Source organism: Pelodiscus sinensis, chromosome 16, assembly GCF_052426305.1.
Source record: "Pelodiscus sinensis isolate ZL-2025 chromosome 16, ASM5242630v1, whole genome shotgun sequence".
Taxonomy (NCBI): domain Eukaryota; kingdom Metazoa; phylum Chordata; order Testudines; family Trionychidae; genus Pelodiscus; species Pelodiscus sinensis.
In genome coordinates, this window is record NC_143067.1 from 26,770,244 (window position 1) to 26,786,647 (window position 16,404).

At 44.2% G+C, this 16,404-nt stretch overlaps 1 protein-coding gene across 1 annotated transcript in view; it reads left to right on the plus strand.

The window, feature by feature from the left end:
• HTR4 (5-hydroxytryptamine receptor 4) overlaps nt 1–16,404 on the plus strand; it is a 308,882-nt gene that overhangs the window by 180,195 nt on the left and 112,283 nt on the right. Inside the window, exons 6-7 of the mRNA XM_006138098.5 lie at nt 2,753–2,906; nt 6,493–7,061. Coding sequence (XP_006138160.1) covers nt 2,753–2,906; nt 6,493–7,061 — 723 coding nt within the window. The remainder of the gene's footprint in view (nt 1–2,752; nt 2,907–6,492; nt 7,062–16,404) is intronic.

Below are 16,404 nucleotides of genomic sequence, written 5' to 3' on the forward strand. Positions count from 1 at the left end.
TTAAACTCTGTTATAGTTCTAGCCTTCACAGCCTCCTGTGGCAAGGAGTTCCACAGGTTGACTATTTGCTTTGTGAAGAAGAACTTTCTTTTATTAGTTTGAAGCCTGTTACCCATTCATTTCATTTGGTGTCCTCCAGTCCTTATATTATTGGAACTAATGAAGAACTTTTCTTTAATCACCCTCTCCACACCACTCATGATTTTATAGACCTCTATCATATCCTCCCAGTCACTTTAGCCTCTTCTCATATGGGACCTGTTCCAAACCCCTAATCATTGTAGTTGCCCTTTTCTGAGCCCTTTCCAAGGCCAAAATATCTTTTTTGAGGTGAGGAGACCACATCTGTACACAGTACTGAAGATATGGCATACCATAGTTTTATACTTCCCCTCCTCCTTCTTCCCCTGGCTTTCCCCTTCCAGCTCCCTCCTCCTAGGTTCCCCCTCCCCTCTCCCACCCTCTCTTTTCCTCTCCCCCACCTCCTTTTCCCAGTCTCCCCAGAGGTAAACCTCCCCCCCCCCCAGTTTTGTTAAATAAAGAGAGTTTCTATTTTTGAACACACCTGTCCTTTATTTTTTACATCAGGAAGGGGGGCTAGGGAGGGATAAGTGGAAGGAGGTGAGGAAGGAATGGGGTTCGATCCCCCGATGGGGAGGACTGGGGTGGCTCTGAGGGCTCCTCAGGGTGGAAGCTCTCCTGCAGGACCTCCTGGATCCTGACAACCCCTCGATTGACCCCCCTATATGGCAGCCTGCGGCAAGTGCAGCCGGGCTGATGGCCGAGTGCTGTGATGTGCCGAGTGTGGGCACTCAGAGCACTCCAAGACAGGACTGCTTTGCTGTCCCTCATCGAGGTTGACAAGCAAGCAGGGAACCCTGAGAACTGTCTGTCCGGGGTGGGGGTCGGGTCCCTTTAAGCACAGCCCTCGGCTAGCCTGAGACAGCAGCTCCACACTCTAAGTCCTAACCTGATGCCCTGCCGGCACTGTTTCCGGCCAGCCTTAACTTTGGTTCAGGGTCCACTCAATGTGGACATGCTAGTTCGAATTAGCAAAACGCTAATTCGAACTAGTTTTTAAGTCTAGGTGCGCTAGTTCGAATTAGCTTAGTTCGAATTAACTAATTTAGTTCGAATTAGCGCTGTAGTGTAGACATATCCTAGGAGTCTTTCCTTAAATGGGTTTGCTCTTTCTCCATATACTCCTTACTAGGGCGCAATCATGGTCAGAGCAATTCATTTAAAATACAGCCAGATATTGGGGGGTGGAGGAGATGGGTTGTAGTTTTGTGCATTTTTCATTCAGCTCCACCTCAATTCTGTTTGGAGTATGACACTGACTCACTCTCTGACCCAGACCTTTTCTCAGCCTCTCTCTGTACCTCAGTGTCCCAATTTGTAAAACAGAGATGATACTTATAGTTACCCACCTTGGTAGCATGTTATAAAATATTTGGGTGAAACATATGACACAAATGCAATATGGTATTATTCTACACTCTCAATTACCTTGGCTGATGATGATCCAATATTCCTAGTGAAGGAGCACATCCTTAGTCTTAATTAATGATGCTTTCACTAGAAACCTATAAAGCTGAGCCGAGGTGTTCAAGATTTTGAAATGGGACTTTATATCGAATTGGAATGTACACAGAAAATATGAAAATTCTCTGTGAAGGAAAATTCAGAAAGCAAACAAGCAAGCAAGAAAGAAAAATTAATTTCAAAACAATAAATCAAAATGCTTCATTCTAAAAACATCAATATGGTGGGACATTGTCTGAATTTTCTTTCTAGTTTTCTTCCAAAATAAAACTGGCAAACTGACTTGTTTTCATGAAGTATATTGATTTAGGTGGAACTACATATTCTGTCAGAATATGATTCTGTCAAAAGCTAAGCCTACCTGGGCACTTTACAGAGCTATAACTTTCTGGCTCAGGAGTGTGAAAAAACACCCTCTGAGTTCAGCAAGTTACAGTACTGTGGACGCCAGTGTGAACCAGGCTACAGCACTGGGCGCCGAATACTTGCAGCATTGTTAGCTACTCCTTTTGTGGAGGTGGTTCACCCAGAGCGCTGGGAGAGCTCTCTTCCATCATTCCTGCTATGGCCACGCTTTCAGTTTAAAGTGCTGCTGCGGCTGCAGGGAAAGAAAGATGGGAGGGAATAGGATTAAGAAAGGGAGTCACGTAAACATAATCACATTTTGTAGAAGATGTTTTTGTGAATATGAAATGCTTTGTTAATTCATATATATCACTTTTGCTGTCCCAACCTCCTGCCCTCACAAAACAAGTCCATTACCCTGGAATTTTTTTAAAAAAAATCATCATCTCAGTAATGGCTGAATTGAAGGCAGATGATCTAGCTGTTCATCATCATAAAGAGGAAGATGGCTCATGTGTTAAGCTTAAAAGTAGAAGTCTGGAGTTCACTGCTAAGTTAGAGGCTCTGGTCTCTGACTTCAGATAAAGTCATGGCATTACTTTGTGCCTCAATTTCCCCACCTGGAAAACAGAAATATTGGCTTCCCTCAAAGGAAAATTTGGGGGCTTAATTCATTCATGCTTTTAAAGTGCGTTAAGACTCTTGGGTAAAGAGCAGTTATAAAAAGCAAGACATTGTTTCTGTTTTGTTTTGTTTTTTAAGTAGAAGAAAAATGTTGGCTAAAATGTCTTTTTGTTTTGTCTTTAAAAGTTCTGGAGTGACATCCATTATTCATGAGCAGTGCCTCTCCTTCCCCTTTCAGGTACTATGCTATCTGCTGCCAACCTCTGGTTTACAGGAATAAGATGACACCGTTGCGCATTTCTCTAATGCTTGGAGGGTGCTGGACCATCCCAACCTTTATTTCTTTTCTCCCTATAATGCAAGGCTGGAATAGCATTGGCATATTAGACTTGGTGAGTAGTAAGTATGATTCCGATTGCTTGGTGTGAAATGCCTTCAGCGACTGCAGAAAAGGTGCTTTTCTCTCTTCCTCCTTTTAAATATCAGTGTTCAAAGAGATTTGAAGGAGAGAGGTATTTGTTGAATTTTACACTCAGGCCAGGTCTACGTTGGCGGAGAAAATCAATGCAAGATATGCAACTCCAGATACATGAATTACATAGCTGGAGTTGACGTACCTTGCATCGATTTTCTGGGGCAGCTCCACAGCAGGAGATCGATGGAAGAAACACTCCTGTTGACTTCCCCTACTCCTTGGGACAGCGAGGAGTACCACGGTTGATGGGGGCATTTGATTTAACAGGTCGGTCCTCCAGTAAGTGGAGCCATTGCCTCAGTGATATTTCTGCAGCGGTACTTCTGAACGCCTAGAGGGTGCCCACCATGGAGATGTGGCCTTTACTTTAGGTCCAATCAGAGATCTGCCTGAGGAACAACAGCCAGATTAGGCTGAAATCTAGAGGAGGAGACTTTTGTATTTAGAAATCATGGGCTTGATTTGGAGAGGTGCTGAGCTGCCTTGTCACCACTGATTTCCAGGGATATGAAGTTCCCTTTCAGGACTGGGCTCCTAAAGAACTTGTCACAGAGACAGTGGCAGCTCTTGGTCAGAAGTTTAGATGAGGGTTAACTCAGTAGTGCTGCACAAGGTCAAGTGGCCTTTTGAACATGCCACCGAGTGCCCTGCTGTAGGTGCCAGGCCACCTGGCATCACAGGCTCATTTTACTGTTTATAAGCTTAGCATACTCTTCAGTGTAACATTTTTTGAGGAGTACTCCTCATTTTTTGAGGAGTACTCCTCATTTTTTGAGGAGTACTCCTCATTTTTTGAGGAGTACTCCTCATTTTTTGAGGAGTACTCCTCATTTTTTGAGGAGTACTCCTCATTTTTTGAGGAGTAACGTTAGTTCGAACCAAGGGCTTTGGTTCGAACTAATGCATCCCGGCGTGCACGTCCTGGTTTGAATCAGCTGTGATTCGAACTAGCGCGCTGGCAAGATCATGCTAATGGAGCGTGGGATATTTAAATCCCGGCTTCATTAGCTACTTCACTCATCTGCATTTGCATCCCTACTCCAAACTAGGGAGCAAATGTAGACGTACCCAAAGAGATTTACCACAGCCACAGTTTTCTGACCTATCTAGTAATTTGGAGTGTCCAGCCTGACACACCTGAATGGGGCTTGGTTTTCAGAGATGGAGATGCAGCATTTTCTGAGTTATGTGCCTTGAAAGCAGGGCATTCCATCACAGAGATGCCTCAAACCCCTGCTCACTTCTGAAAGTCTTGGCCATTAATTCTAACCGTGCTGGCCTTACCTTAGTGGAGAGCTCAAGAGCTGAGTCCATCTTCTGTGGGGCCCAACCAGGCCTGGACAGCTGGGACGTGAGTTGAGACCCTGGCTAGCTTGGTGACATAAGCTCTCGCAAGTGAACCAAAAAGGATACTATTACTCTTGCTTTTTTCCTGGTCACACCAATACTCCATTCTGAATGTGACACAGTTGAGGTTTCGTGAAACCTTCCCAACCAGTCCTTTCATTGGTAAATAGTTTTTATTCCACTCCCTTTGGCTACATATATACTATGCGTTTTCTTGGCAAAAAATATGCAAACGAGGGACTCATTTGCATGAGTTGCAATCTCACTTGCGTATTTTCTGCCGATCTGTTTTTGCGCTGGGGTTTTGCACAAAAACAAGCAGTGTGGACGTTTTCTTTTTGCGCAAATCCCCCTTTTTCCACAAGATCCTTATGCCCCAAAAAAGGAGGTATACCGATCTTTCAGAAAAAGGGGTTTTTATGCAAAAAACCCACGTCCCCACTGCTTGTTTTTGTGAAAAAAACCCTAGAGCAAAAACGATTGGCAGCAAATATGCAAATAAGATCATGACTCATGCAAATGAGCCCTTCATTAGCATATTTTTTGCCAAGAAAACTCATAGTGTAGATGTATCCTTTGTCTCTATTTTCAGAACCTCTTTTGTGGCAGGGGGCAAAAAATATGTAATCATCTGGCCAGTGTGTAGTTGAAGTAGTTAAGGATAATAAAAAGTAATAGAGTAAAAGTGCTCCATTTGAAGAGGGCCTGGGATGAGAGCACTCTACATGAGTCTCAGAGCAAATACAATTAGAAACCCTGAAAGGAGATTTTAATACTGGTGGGCTCACTTTGCATTCCTAGGCCAGTCCGTCAGGTGAATTGACTGGGGGATAAGCTCAAAGATTCCTCCAGCTGGGCTTCTGGATCATTTAAGGATGATTAAAGGAATCATTTGTTCTCCTATTGATGTATTCCATTGACTTCTCTGCTTGTGTCCTTTCAGAAAAGGCTCTGCTTTTATTTCTCTGCCATCGACCCTTTACAGGGTTGCCATCACTCCTCATAATTGTCTTAAATTGATTCTCCACACTATTTACTGGGTACTCCCTGGACAGTCCATCAGGGGAAATGAGAAAATGAGAGGTAGAGCTGCTACTCACACAGACACCTAGTGCCAGGTGTTACATGTTCAATGGACTTGATTCTGCAGCTGCTTGGTAGCAGGAATGTTCTCCCAGAGGATTCCCTTTTCCCCCAAACTCACATACTTCACTTGCATCCATTCTCTCCTGGCTTCTCCTTCACCAGAGGGTGCCTATGGTGTAGCCCGCAAGCCAAACACAGCCCTCCAAATTCTGTGAACTAGCCTGCAGCTCTCCTCATCTTTAATGTGACTTACAAAACAACTTACAATCTGCTTGGCTCATGATGGAGCACTACACATGGACTGGAACTCTCTATGGGCCACACTTCCTTAGTAGAATGATGAGACTGGGCAACATTTGGACATCCTTGCAAAACCGGATATAGGTGGATAATTTATAAATGACAGAGAGTAAAGGGGTTACTTTTCTCTCACCCTCCTTTCCTGTCTGGGATTGTTCTTTTTCCTTGTAGCCCTCAGTCTCTATTTAGGAGAGAGTGAATATTTCATAGCTAGGTTGAGAAACTCTCTGGAGTGTTTGGAAGTGTGATGCTAACTACAGAGTAGGAGGGCAGATTCTATGGGGGGTATGTCTACACTACACACTAAGCCTGGGCTCTCATTATAGTTTGAACCTAATCCCCCTTTTAGTCTACACATAAATTAGTCTGACTCTGGTCAGCAATCTCAGAATCTGGGTGGTGGGATTTTGCGGGGCTGGTTTATTTGTCATCAGCTTTAGTTTGGGCCCAAGCCTTGTCATTTTGTAGCATGGATCAAGCTGCAGACTTGATAGACTTCTCTATCAGCTGCAGTGTGGCTCCAGCCCGAGCCATTGTAAATCCAGTTTTTTACAATGCAGTGTAGACATAGCCAGAGAGAAAATAAGTGAGAGAGAGCAAATGGATGAGATCGATACACAAGATATTAGAGAACAGAGAGAGATATGGAAGAGACAGATGGAAGCAGAAGTTTTATGAGGGGGGCTGACAGTAACCCAAGAAGAGACTTTTTGTCATCAGAGAAGCTGTGATAAGCCTCTTTTTTTCCTTTGTCCCATTTTTACTTTCAGATACAACAAAGACAGTTCAACAAAACTTCCAACTCAACCTACTGCATATTCATGGTCAACAAGCCCTATGCCATTACTTGCTCAGTGGTGGCCTTCTACATTCCATTTTTATTAATGGTGCTGGCCTACTATCGGATTTACATCACAGCCAGGGAGCATGCCCACCAGATCCAGATCCTCCAGCGTGCAGGAGCACCCACAGAGGGAAGGCAGCACCACCCAGACCAGCATAGCTCTCACCGTATGAAGACTGAGACCAAAGCTGCCAAGACCCTGTGCATCATCATGGGTTGCTTCTGCCTGTGCTGGGCCCCGTTCTTTATCACTAATGTCGTGGACCCATTCATAAACTACACTGTACCTGGGCAGCTGTGGACAGCTTTCCTGTGGTTGGGCTACATCAATTCAGGGTTGAACCCCTTCCTGTATGCCTTCCTGAACAAGTCTTTCAGGCGTGCCTTCCTCATCATTCTTTGCTGTGGGGATGAACGATACCGAAGGCCTTCCATCCTGGGGCAAACTGTCCCCTGCTCCACCACCACTATAAATGGATCAACACACGTGCTAAGGTGAGTGCAACAGGTCCTTGTTGTCAATGGTCTTTTACTAACGGGCTAGCTTCTCTTTCTGTTTGGGCATCTGATGGTTTAGAGGTGCAACAGGAGCACCCGAAGCATCTGGGTTTGTGCCGCATGCTGTGCTAGCAGGCCTGCCATTGGATACAGTTCCATGAGTCCTACATGCACAGAGAGTTATGCAGGTGCAGTAGGCAAGTGGACATTTTTGTGGGAGCATCTCAGTTTAAATGTTTAGCACCAATTGATCAAAATTAGCACCCACTAAGACTGCTGTCATCCCTTCTCTGGTTAGGGAGCAAGCCATTATCTTTCTATGTTCAGTAATTCCTTCCTTTCAAATCCCAATCATTTCACTTTCTACACCGATGTGAGGGGCCTTCACTCCATGGCATGTCTAAGTAATGGTCTACCTTGTGGGTTTTGTCGTATTCACTGGAAGCAAATGGCCTCCAGCTAAGGTATTTTAATAATGTCTTCATTACAGTCAGTGGATCTAAGTCTATGGATCTTCCAAACAGCTGTCTGCAGTTAGACATTGCTGGGCACGCGGGATTGGGAGCCATACAAGATAGGCTGGTGAAAGTCTCCAGAGGCAGTGTCAGCCGACGGTCAGGGTAGTGTGTAGTGTGTGTGTGTGCTATACACCCGAGACTTCAACTGCTGAGACCGGGGTCCCTTGCAGTGGGCAACCTGGAAGAGGTTGATGGGCGCCCCAATAAGTGTACAGGAAGAGCTTATTACACTTCAGATTTTAGCTGCTAGAATCTGTGATTCCTTCGCAGCGGGCAGCAGCGGGGAGGCTGAGAAGTGCCCAAACGGATTTTGCCATCTGGGTGTGACACAAATCCAAACGCCCAAGCTCTTCCTATACTGTCCCTAATGACCGGCTGAAGTTCTTTTTAAATTGTGCCTGGTTCTGTTACAGCAACTGAAGGAGTCAGGTTAAAACTTAAACAGTTACAGGTTTATTGAGGAAGCTTATAAATCATATGGTTACAATGGATATTGCTCTATTTCTTAACTACTAGCAAAATATAGATCTTAAAAATGGTTACAAAGAAGATAAAGATAGAAAAATAGAAATAATGGTACCAAGTAACAGCTTACTCTTTCTATGTGTACACTTAAGACAGAGGACCACATCCAGGTACAATTTTTACCCCCTTCTGTGCCTCTCGACTCCAGCATGTCAGGCCAGGGCCGGTCCCTCAATTCCTAGGAAAGACGAAAATACGAGGTGGGCGTCCCCATAGAACCTCGGGAGGTCAAACACCTAACCCGACCAGCAGGTAGAGGGTAGAATGACACTCAAAGTGAGTGTGTGCTGGACCCATCTTTTATACCCATTTTGGGTTACGTATTTCTCTTTCTTATCTGTGATGCCAAATAGTGCTGGTCTGCCTTTTGTGAGACCAGTTCTTACAAGAGAGTTGTGAACTTAATTTACACTTGTAAGAGAGATAACTAAATTGGAATTACTGGGGGATTCTTTTCTCAGTGGGAAATTCCTCTCCCAGGGACTGTGTGTGTGTTCGAATCAACATGGGTGCCAGCCGGGGCAGTTCTCGCAGCCTCGAGGCCAGCTTATTGACTTAATCGCGCTCTCTCCACATATCTGTTTTCAGCTCCTCAGGATCAGATGAGCCAGCATAGACTATGCTGATATTATTGCTCCTTCTATGTCCTGTATGCTTCAGGAACCTCAGAGAGGCAAATAAGATGGATGAGATGGGGGGGGGGGGGGGGCGGTCTGTCTGGCTACAGGCAGTGCAAGCTCAGTGTGAAAATACCCCTCTTGGGCTATGTCTAGACTGCAAGCCTCTTTCGAAAGAGGCTTTTTCGAAAGTATATTTCGAAAAAGCCTCTTTCGAAAAAGAGCGTCTAGACCGCAAGCAGTACTTTCGAAAAAGCAAGCCGCTTTTTCGAAAGAAAGCAGCGAGTGAGTCTGGATGCTCTCTTTCTAAAAAGCCCTGTTGGCATTCAAGAACGCCTTTTTTCGAAAGAGCACTTTCGAAAAAAGGCGTTCTTCCTCGTGAAATGAGGTTTACCGCCGTCGAAAGAAAAGCCGCGTTCTTTCAATTTAATTTCAAAAGAACGCGGCTGTAGTCTAGACGCAGGTGAAGTTTTTTCGAAAAAAGGTTACTTTTTTCGAAAAAACCCCTGAGTCTGGACATAGCCTCGATGCCCTGTCAGAGGGTTTGGGAAGTAGAGGATGGGACGAGGAAATCAGTGCATCCCAGAATGTCTGCATGAGTGGGATTGTAAACAGCAACTCCACAACACTGGGGTATGTTTACGGGGGAAGGTAGCACTGAGCAGCTCTCAGCTCATATGCCCGGGTGACTATTTTCATCCACAGCCTGGAGGCTCAGTTCTGAAGCTGAACTCCCGCAAACTGGAGGTTTCCTCAGACATATTTTTATTGTAAACATCCATGTCCTCTTAAAATGGGTTTCTGTTGAATGACAGTTGGGAGAGGGGAATGACTCAGCAGAGTAACTCATGCTGACGCACTCAGGAAGTCCAGCTTTTTAGGTTTCCAGGCCACTAACAAGTGTTTTTAAAAATACCTTCTGCTCATTAAAATGGGGTTTCCGGGACTAAGCTCCCTGTTCCCTCGCTCTGTAACTGAATCTGGGCTCTGAGCCACTCTACTGCATGAGCGGCTGGCTAGTTATAGCGTAGCGGCGCTCTCAGGGATGAGCCAAATGCTGGTCTCCTGAAGTAGGATTTACAGAGCAGCCAGGCTGTCTCCGGCACTGCTCATTTCCAAGTGTCTCCCCAGCTCACATTTGAGCAAGTCCGTGATTTTTCTGGGCTCTCCAGCAGTGGATGTTGCCATCATGTCATTGGAGGAAAGCGACTGTGACCTTACAGTAGTGCTGGAGGGTGTTTCACTGTGGTACTGCTCAGTGTTTATGAGACCAGTCACTCCTGGGACAAGCCAGTGGCTCTGCCATTTAGAAGGTACCCAGTGGTCTGGAGAGAACGGAATGGAGGCCTGAGTCTAAGGGTATGTCTACACTACAGGGTTTTTTCAGAAAAACGGCCATCATCTCTCAGCATCTCCCAATTGCTGCTTAGCTTGGCAGGCATTTGCGTCTTCTCCCCTTCGGAGTTTGGAAGGATCAAATGGGGCTGCTCAAGAATGCCTGCTCTGCACACCGGTCCTTCAAAAGCCAATTACCTCAGCGTCCTAAACTGAGGAGGGAGGGAGGTGTTAGCTATTTCCCCCAGGATGGGGATGAGGGGTGGCATACATTTATGCTGGTAGAAGTTTGAGTGTTAAGAATGGAAATCAGCCTAATTAAGATCTGTGGGTAGCTATTCTTGACTGAGAGTTAAATTGCATCCACCTTTTTCTTTTAAACGCAAAGCATGTTCTTAGCAGCTGGGCCATCCTGAGGGAGTAGGGTTGCCAGGTGTCCAGTATCGAACTGGATAGTTCGGTATTTTTGCCTCCTGTCCGGTAAAAAAATTCAGAAAATACTGGACACCTAAAATGTCCGGTACTTTCTGCTTTTTTCCCAACCAGGAGGTGAAAATCCCTGGCTGTCCGGCTCAATACAGAGGCAGCCTGGCAACCCTAGGACTTACTAGGTTCCACAGGGGAGCGCAGGGAGGCAAGATGGCAGGTAGCCACTGGCAGCTTGTTAGGGCCATGCTGTTGGGTTTTTTTTGTTGTTTTTGGTTTTTTTTTTTTTTTTGCTTAAAAACTCTCAGGGTCTTTTTTTTCGATATTTTTTCTGAAATCATCTGGCAACCCTGTGAGGGAGTGGTGTGGATCCTTGTCCAATCCCCCCTAAGGTCCAGGTGAGGGACCTGACACAACAACCTCCCACTGCAGGTCCCGCTCCCACCCCACTGCTCTGCCCTTCCACACCGCATCACCCTCCTGGGTGCTCTGGTTCCTGCTGCCACTCAGAAGCAGAGCACAGCAAGCTGGTGGGTGGAGCAGGCTGCTCCAGATCTCGCTGCAGTGGTAAGTGCAGGGGGACCCCTGCTGCCATTGCGCCAGGCCCCTGGCCCCAGATAATCTCATGGGACATGTCTGTAGGATGATTGGGGTGGCCACCATGGGGTCCCCAAAAGCATGGGTGTGTGGAGTGGCCGCCCTGAACCATGCTATGGACGGGATGGCTCCGGTTATCAGCAAGGAAGGAGAATAAATGTTAGCTGCACTCTCCCAAGCCCTGATTTATACCTTTCCACAGGTGGGTGTTGATAACCTATAAATGTCCCACAGCCAGCAGAAAATTCCATAGTAGGGTATGTCCCAGGTTTCATAGGATGTCAAATGGAGAAGATGCTGAAGGGACTTGGTGAATCAACACATTGCCAGAACAGAGAGCTAGTGATCATTCTTTGGTCAACACCTCCCATTTATGGGGCTCTGGCAACCTGTACAGGTCCCTTGGCAAAGGGGAATGTCACCTGCTTTCTGCATTCTACCAGAGTCAATGATGGCAGACGGTAGAGTAGGCTCTTTGCTGATTTGGGGGCAGAATCGTTCTTTAGGGCATTTCAGGACTTGCTGTTTAAAGAGATTTAACTGTTTAAACCCAATAGGAAAACAGGAATGAACAATGATGCTCATGGGAATGAGTGTCTCATATTATTGGATGCTCCAGCCCTCACTAGCCTCAGGATTTTCACTGGATCACACTGTTCCCTCCCCATCCAGAGCATTTTAGTTTCAGTGAGAACTGTGCCTCTAATGAATTTCTGAATAAGACTTCAGGTTCCAGATGCAATGGGTGCATTTATCTTTGTTTAAGATGAGATACAGATGCTGTTCTGGGTTGTGACTGACTTTTAAGAATGTTTTCCCGTCAAAGAACGCAGTGATTTATTTTTCTGAAAACACTAAGTGTCAAAATGTTCTGACAGAGCCATGTTAGGATTTTTCACATTTATATTAGGAATGAAAAAAAAATCCACCCTGAAGATCAGAGAGTGCTAAAAGCACTGTAATGGAAGAGTAAGAAGACTCCCTCACCAAACAGACTGAAACAATTGAAGACAGATTTTATTGCCGTGTGTGCGTATGCATGCATGCACATGAAAACGACAGCATTGTAATTCTGGAGGAGTGAATTCTCCACTGACAGGCATAACCTAGGCAAAGACAATGTACGTCACTCTGACCACATGCCTTAATTGTGAATATCAGCACTTGGCGGTGCCAGCAGAGATATTTCCATAGTGCCCATTCATCTCTCTGCCAATCAGTGCCAATAGCCTCTCTCCAGTGGGACTTTGAATGAGACCACCAAGCTTTTGTTTCTCCCAAACACTCTACTGAATAATAGCTATTAGATGGAAGCAAGTTGCAATCACAACTAGAACTGTGTGTGCAGAGGAAAACAATTCTATGCAAATATTCATTCATCTTAGAAAATGCATTTTAATTTTTATCATATTTATTATCGATTTGGGATTTGCTTTCTGAAGACATATGAGCACTTAAGCAACATGAGAACAAATGCTCCTACAAATTGCATTTTTCTCTTAATGTTTGACTTTTCACCTACATTAATTTTAAATTATAATACAGTTGCAAAATTCAAGCAGTTTTGGTGAAAACCGAATTAAGATTTCTGCAGTCATCTCTTTGGTGTGGAATTCACACTGTATTAGTACTTTATGATTTATGTAATTTACCTGAGTTAGCTACTCAGTTTACAGCATGAACTATATATCTGATTGTGATATTTGCAATTCACAATTCCAGTGAATTGTAGATTCAGAAATTATTCAATGAAAGCAATGAATGTGCGTATGCATTTGCAATCTGGTCAGCTCCTGAATAGAAAAAAACTAAGTACAATAATTAGTTATTTCAGACATGAATTTCTATTTAATTATAGCATGCAGGTGGTGTTATGAGTCATGAGGGTGAAGACAAAATAGTGTAAGCACATGAGAAATACACTCTTCCCTAGGGGTGTGTTATTGCTATTAGTAAATTTCATTTTACTGCACACAAAATACCAGAAACCTGCCCTTGCAAGGCATAATCTAAACATTTCTGTTGTCTGTACAGAACTGTTATTGATATCGGTGGTATTCTCATATAGAACAAGTTCCAGATTTTTGCCATAGTGCAGAAAATGGTTGCAGTGAAGATGTAACTGAACAGTGGTCAGAACTGACAAGCCCTGAAGGGATCACTTTTGTGTTAGGAGAGTTGGTGAAAATAAGCTGATAGGCATAGCTCTGTCAGGAAAGACTAAGCAATTGAACATAATGGAGACAGTGTTTCTGAGAAATTGTTAGAGTTGGATAATTGCATTGTCTCTAAACAGCAGTTTGTTTCAGTGGTGAAAGTTTTATTTTTTTAAATTGTGACTTTGAAAGTGCTTTGTGATTCAAAGGGGTAATTTTTCATGATTGCAGTGATTGTAGGGTTAGTCATCATAGTCATAGGCTATGTTTACAATACAGGGTTTTTACGCAAAAACAGGTGTTTTTGCGCAAAAACCCACGGAGCGTCCACACCTGAAGCGCATTTTTGCACAAGAAAATCTATAGTCAATCGACAGAACAGAGGGCTTTTTGCGGTATAAGTATACCTTCTTCTACACGGCATAACTCCTTTTAGCGCAAGAGTTCTTGCACAAAAAGATGTGTGTGGACGCTCAACAGGGGTTTCTTGTGCAAAAAGAGCCTATTACAAAAACCCACAGGTGCTCTGATGGCCATTCGCAGAGCTGTCTTGTGCCAGAGCGTCCATGCAGTGTGGACACTCTCTTGCACAAAAGCACATCGCTTTTGCGATGTGCTTTTGAGGTGTGGATGTGCTTTTGTGCAAGAAGTTTGCACAGAAGATCTCTTCCGCAAAAAGCTTTATGCGCAAAAAGCCTGCAGTGTAGACAAAGCCATAGAGTTTAATGCTTAAAGGGACCACCAGATCATGTCATCCAGTGGCTCTCAGCCAAACCTACAGTATGCAGAGGTTTTCCAGGAGGTATATCAATTCATCTAGATATTTACTTAATTTTATAACAACCTGTATAAAAAACATTAGCAAAGTCGGTACACAATTTCATACAGTGATTTGTTTGTACTGCTTTATAAACCATACACTAAAATGTAAGTACAATATTTATCTTCTAATGGATTTATTTTGTAATTATATGGTAAAAATGAGAAAGTAAGTGACTGTTTAGTATCCATGTGTTGTGACACTTTTGTATTTCTGTGTCTCATTTTGTATGCAAATTGTTTTGTAAGTGAGGTGAAACCGGGGGTATATGCTTCTAGCTGGCTTTGAAATGCTCATCCCTCAACCTTGAATGCCTTTAGACTCCTTGGTACTACTGATTCCTGTTCTAAATTCCAGTAGGTATTCTGATGTCTTCTCTCTTGTGGAAAGGGAGGGAAAGTGGGAAATGGGCCAAAGGAGAGCTATCGCACCTACCGCATACATTCAGTGGATGTGGAGATTTTGAAGTCATCTCTAACGCTGTCAGTGTTCAGCAGGACTTGTAGTGGGAATAATTTCATACATGATCTTGCAATGCTTTATACTTCCACTTTACAGCAAATGCTAGGAGAGGGTCTCAAGGCATATTAGTAAAGGTATGAATCCTAAGACCCTTGTGGTGAAGTTAGCATTCTCATGGCAGACAGGTAAACAGACACATACTAAAGGATAGACTTGCCCACGATCACCATGCGAGTTAATGGGAGAACTAGGAACAGAAGCTTCATCTCCTGTTTCCCAGTTCTGTGTTTTAGCTGTGCCATCCCATGCTAATCCTCTTGGGTGCTATTTGGACAGAGAGCATGTCAAGGCTGATTCCCCACTCTGGCTCAATGAATGCAGAAGTGGGGGCCCACAAAAATACCCCAGAAGCTTATCCTTCCAGGCTTTGGTATAAAACTTCCCCTCAAAATCTTAAAAACCTAGATTTTGGAGATAAAATCCACTGGCACCATCAAGTGCTTTTGAATCCACAAACGGGTGGACACTTGAAACCAACTCCAGGGCACCCCAAGCTCTTTTCCCCAAAGAGCTTGAAAAAGAAAAGAGAAAAATACAAATTGCTGTCTGTGGCTGCTGTCCCCTCTTCAGAAGCATGCAGATCCCACAGAGAGATTTTCCAGGACACAGAACTGAACCAATACCAGGTTAATAAAAAAAGAAAGAACTTTTATTATCTGAACAATCCTCCTATTACAAGCATAGTTGGATTGGCTAGATCAGTGTTTCTTAAACTTTTTAAGACCGAGGAACACCAAGGATTTTTTTGTTGAGCAAAAAAAGAAAAAGGGCAGGAGGGAAAGTAATTGAGGAAAAAAAGGTGCCTGCCTCTTTAAGGGTGGACATTTTGAACTCTGTTGTTCTCTGCGGCACACCTTTGACTGTCTCACGGCATACCAGTGTTCCCCGGAACACAGTTTAAGAAACACTGGGCTAGATAGTAAGAACCACCAATTAATAAACTCATGGGGAATTTTCCCATGGGAACAAAACTTAGTTACAAAGGAGAGGAAAACCCATTTCTAAATGCACAGACATAAGATTTCCATTCCCAAACCATAAAACAATAAAACCTAATGGATTTATCTAAACTTTACCCAACTTACAGATAATGAAGAGTCTTTTCTTGTAGAGAGATGTTGTCTGTCCCCTTCAGTATCTGGAGAGCAACTGCCCAGGCACAAAGGAGGGAAAAATAAAAAATTCCTTTGTTCCAGTTTGAAATTCCTACCTGCATTTCTATTGGCTGACTGCTACCTGGCTAGGTACAGTTAACCCCTTAGTTCCCAGGCTGCTGGCCATCTCTCATGACCATGACAGAGCATATAGAAAGATTTGTGCCCTGGTGAGCTCAGGAGGATAAAGTACTAAATACATCAGTTTTCTTTCAGAAAAGCAGGCTAAATAATATATCTATTTAATTTCCACCTGGGAGAGGCCTCCTCACCTGCTGCAGATCTTATTTCCCTACTGACCAAAAGTACACATTTTTTTTCCAACTGGAGCAAAGGGAGAAGGAGAAAATACAGGCTGTAAAGGTGATAATAGGGGGAAATCCAGGGGGGCCTTGCTCTCACTGCCCCTGCCTATTCTGGGAAATTGCTCCAGCAATGGGAACCACAGTGGGAGGAGGAGTCATCCCATAAAGTCCCAAACTGAAATTCTCCTGGAATCCAGGAGGAGGGCCTACTGCATGGCAGGGATGTCAACCTGTCGTTGACTACACAATTAACTGCTAAGCCTGAGCTTTTTGGTTAATCCTATCAACTACATGCACTATTCCCCCTCCCCCCGCTGCCTCCCGCAGAGGCAGCAAGGTGGGGGAGGGAGGCGGGAGCCAGCAAG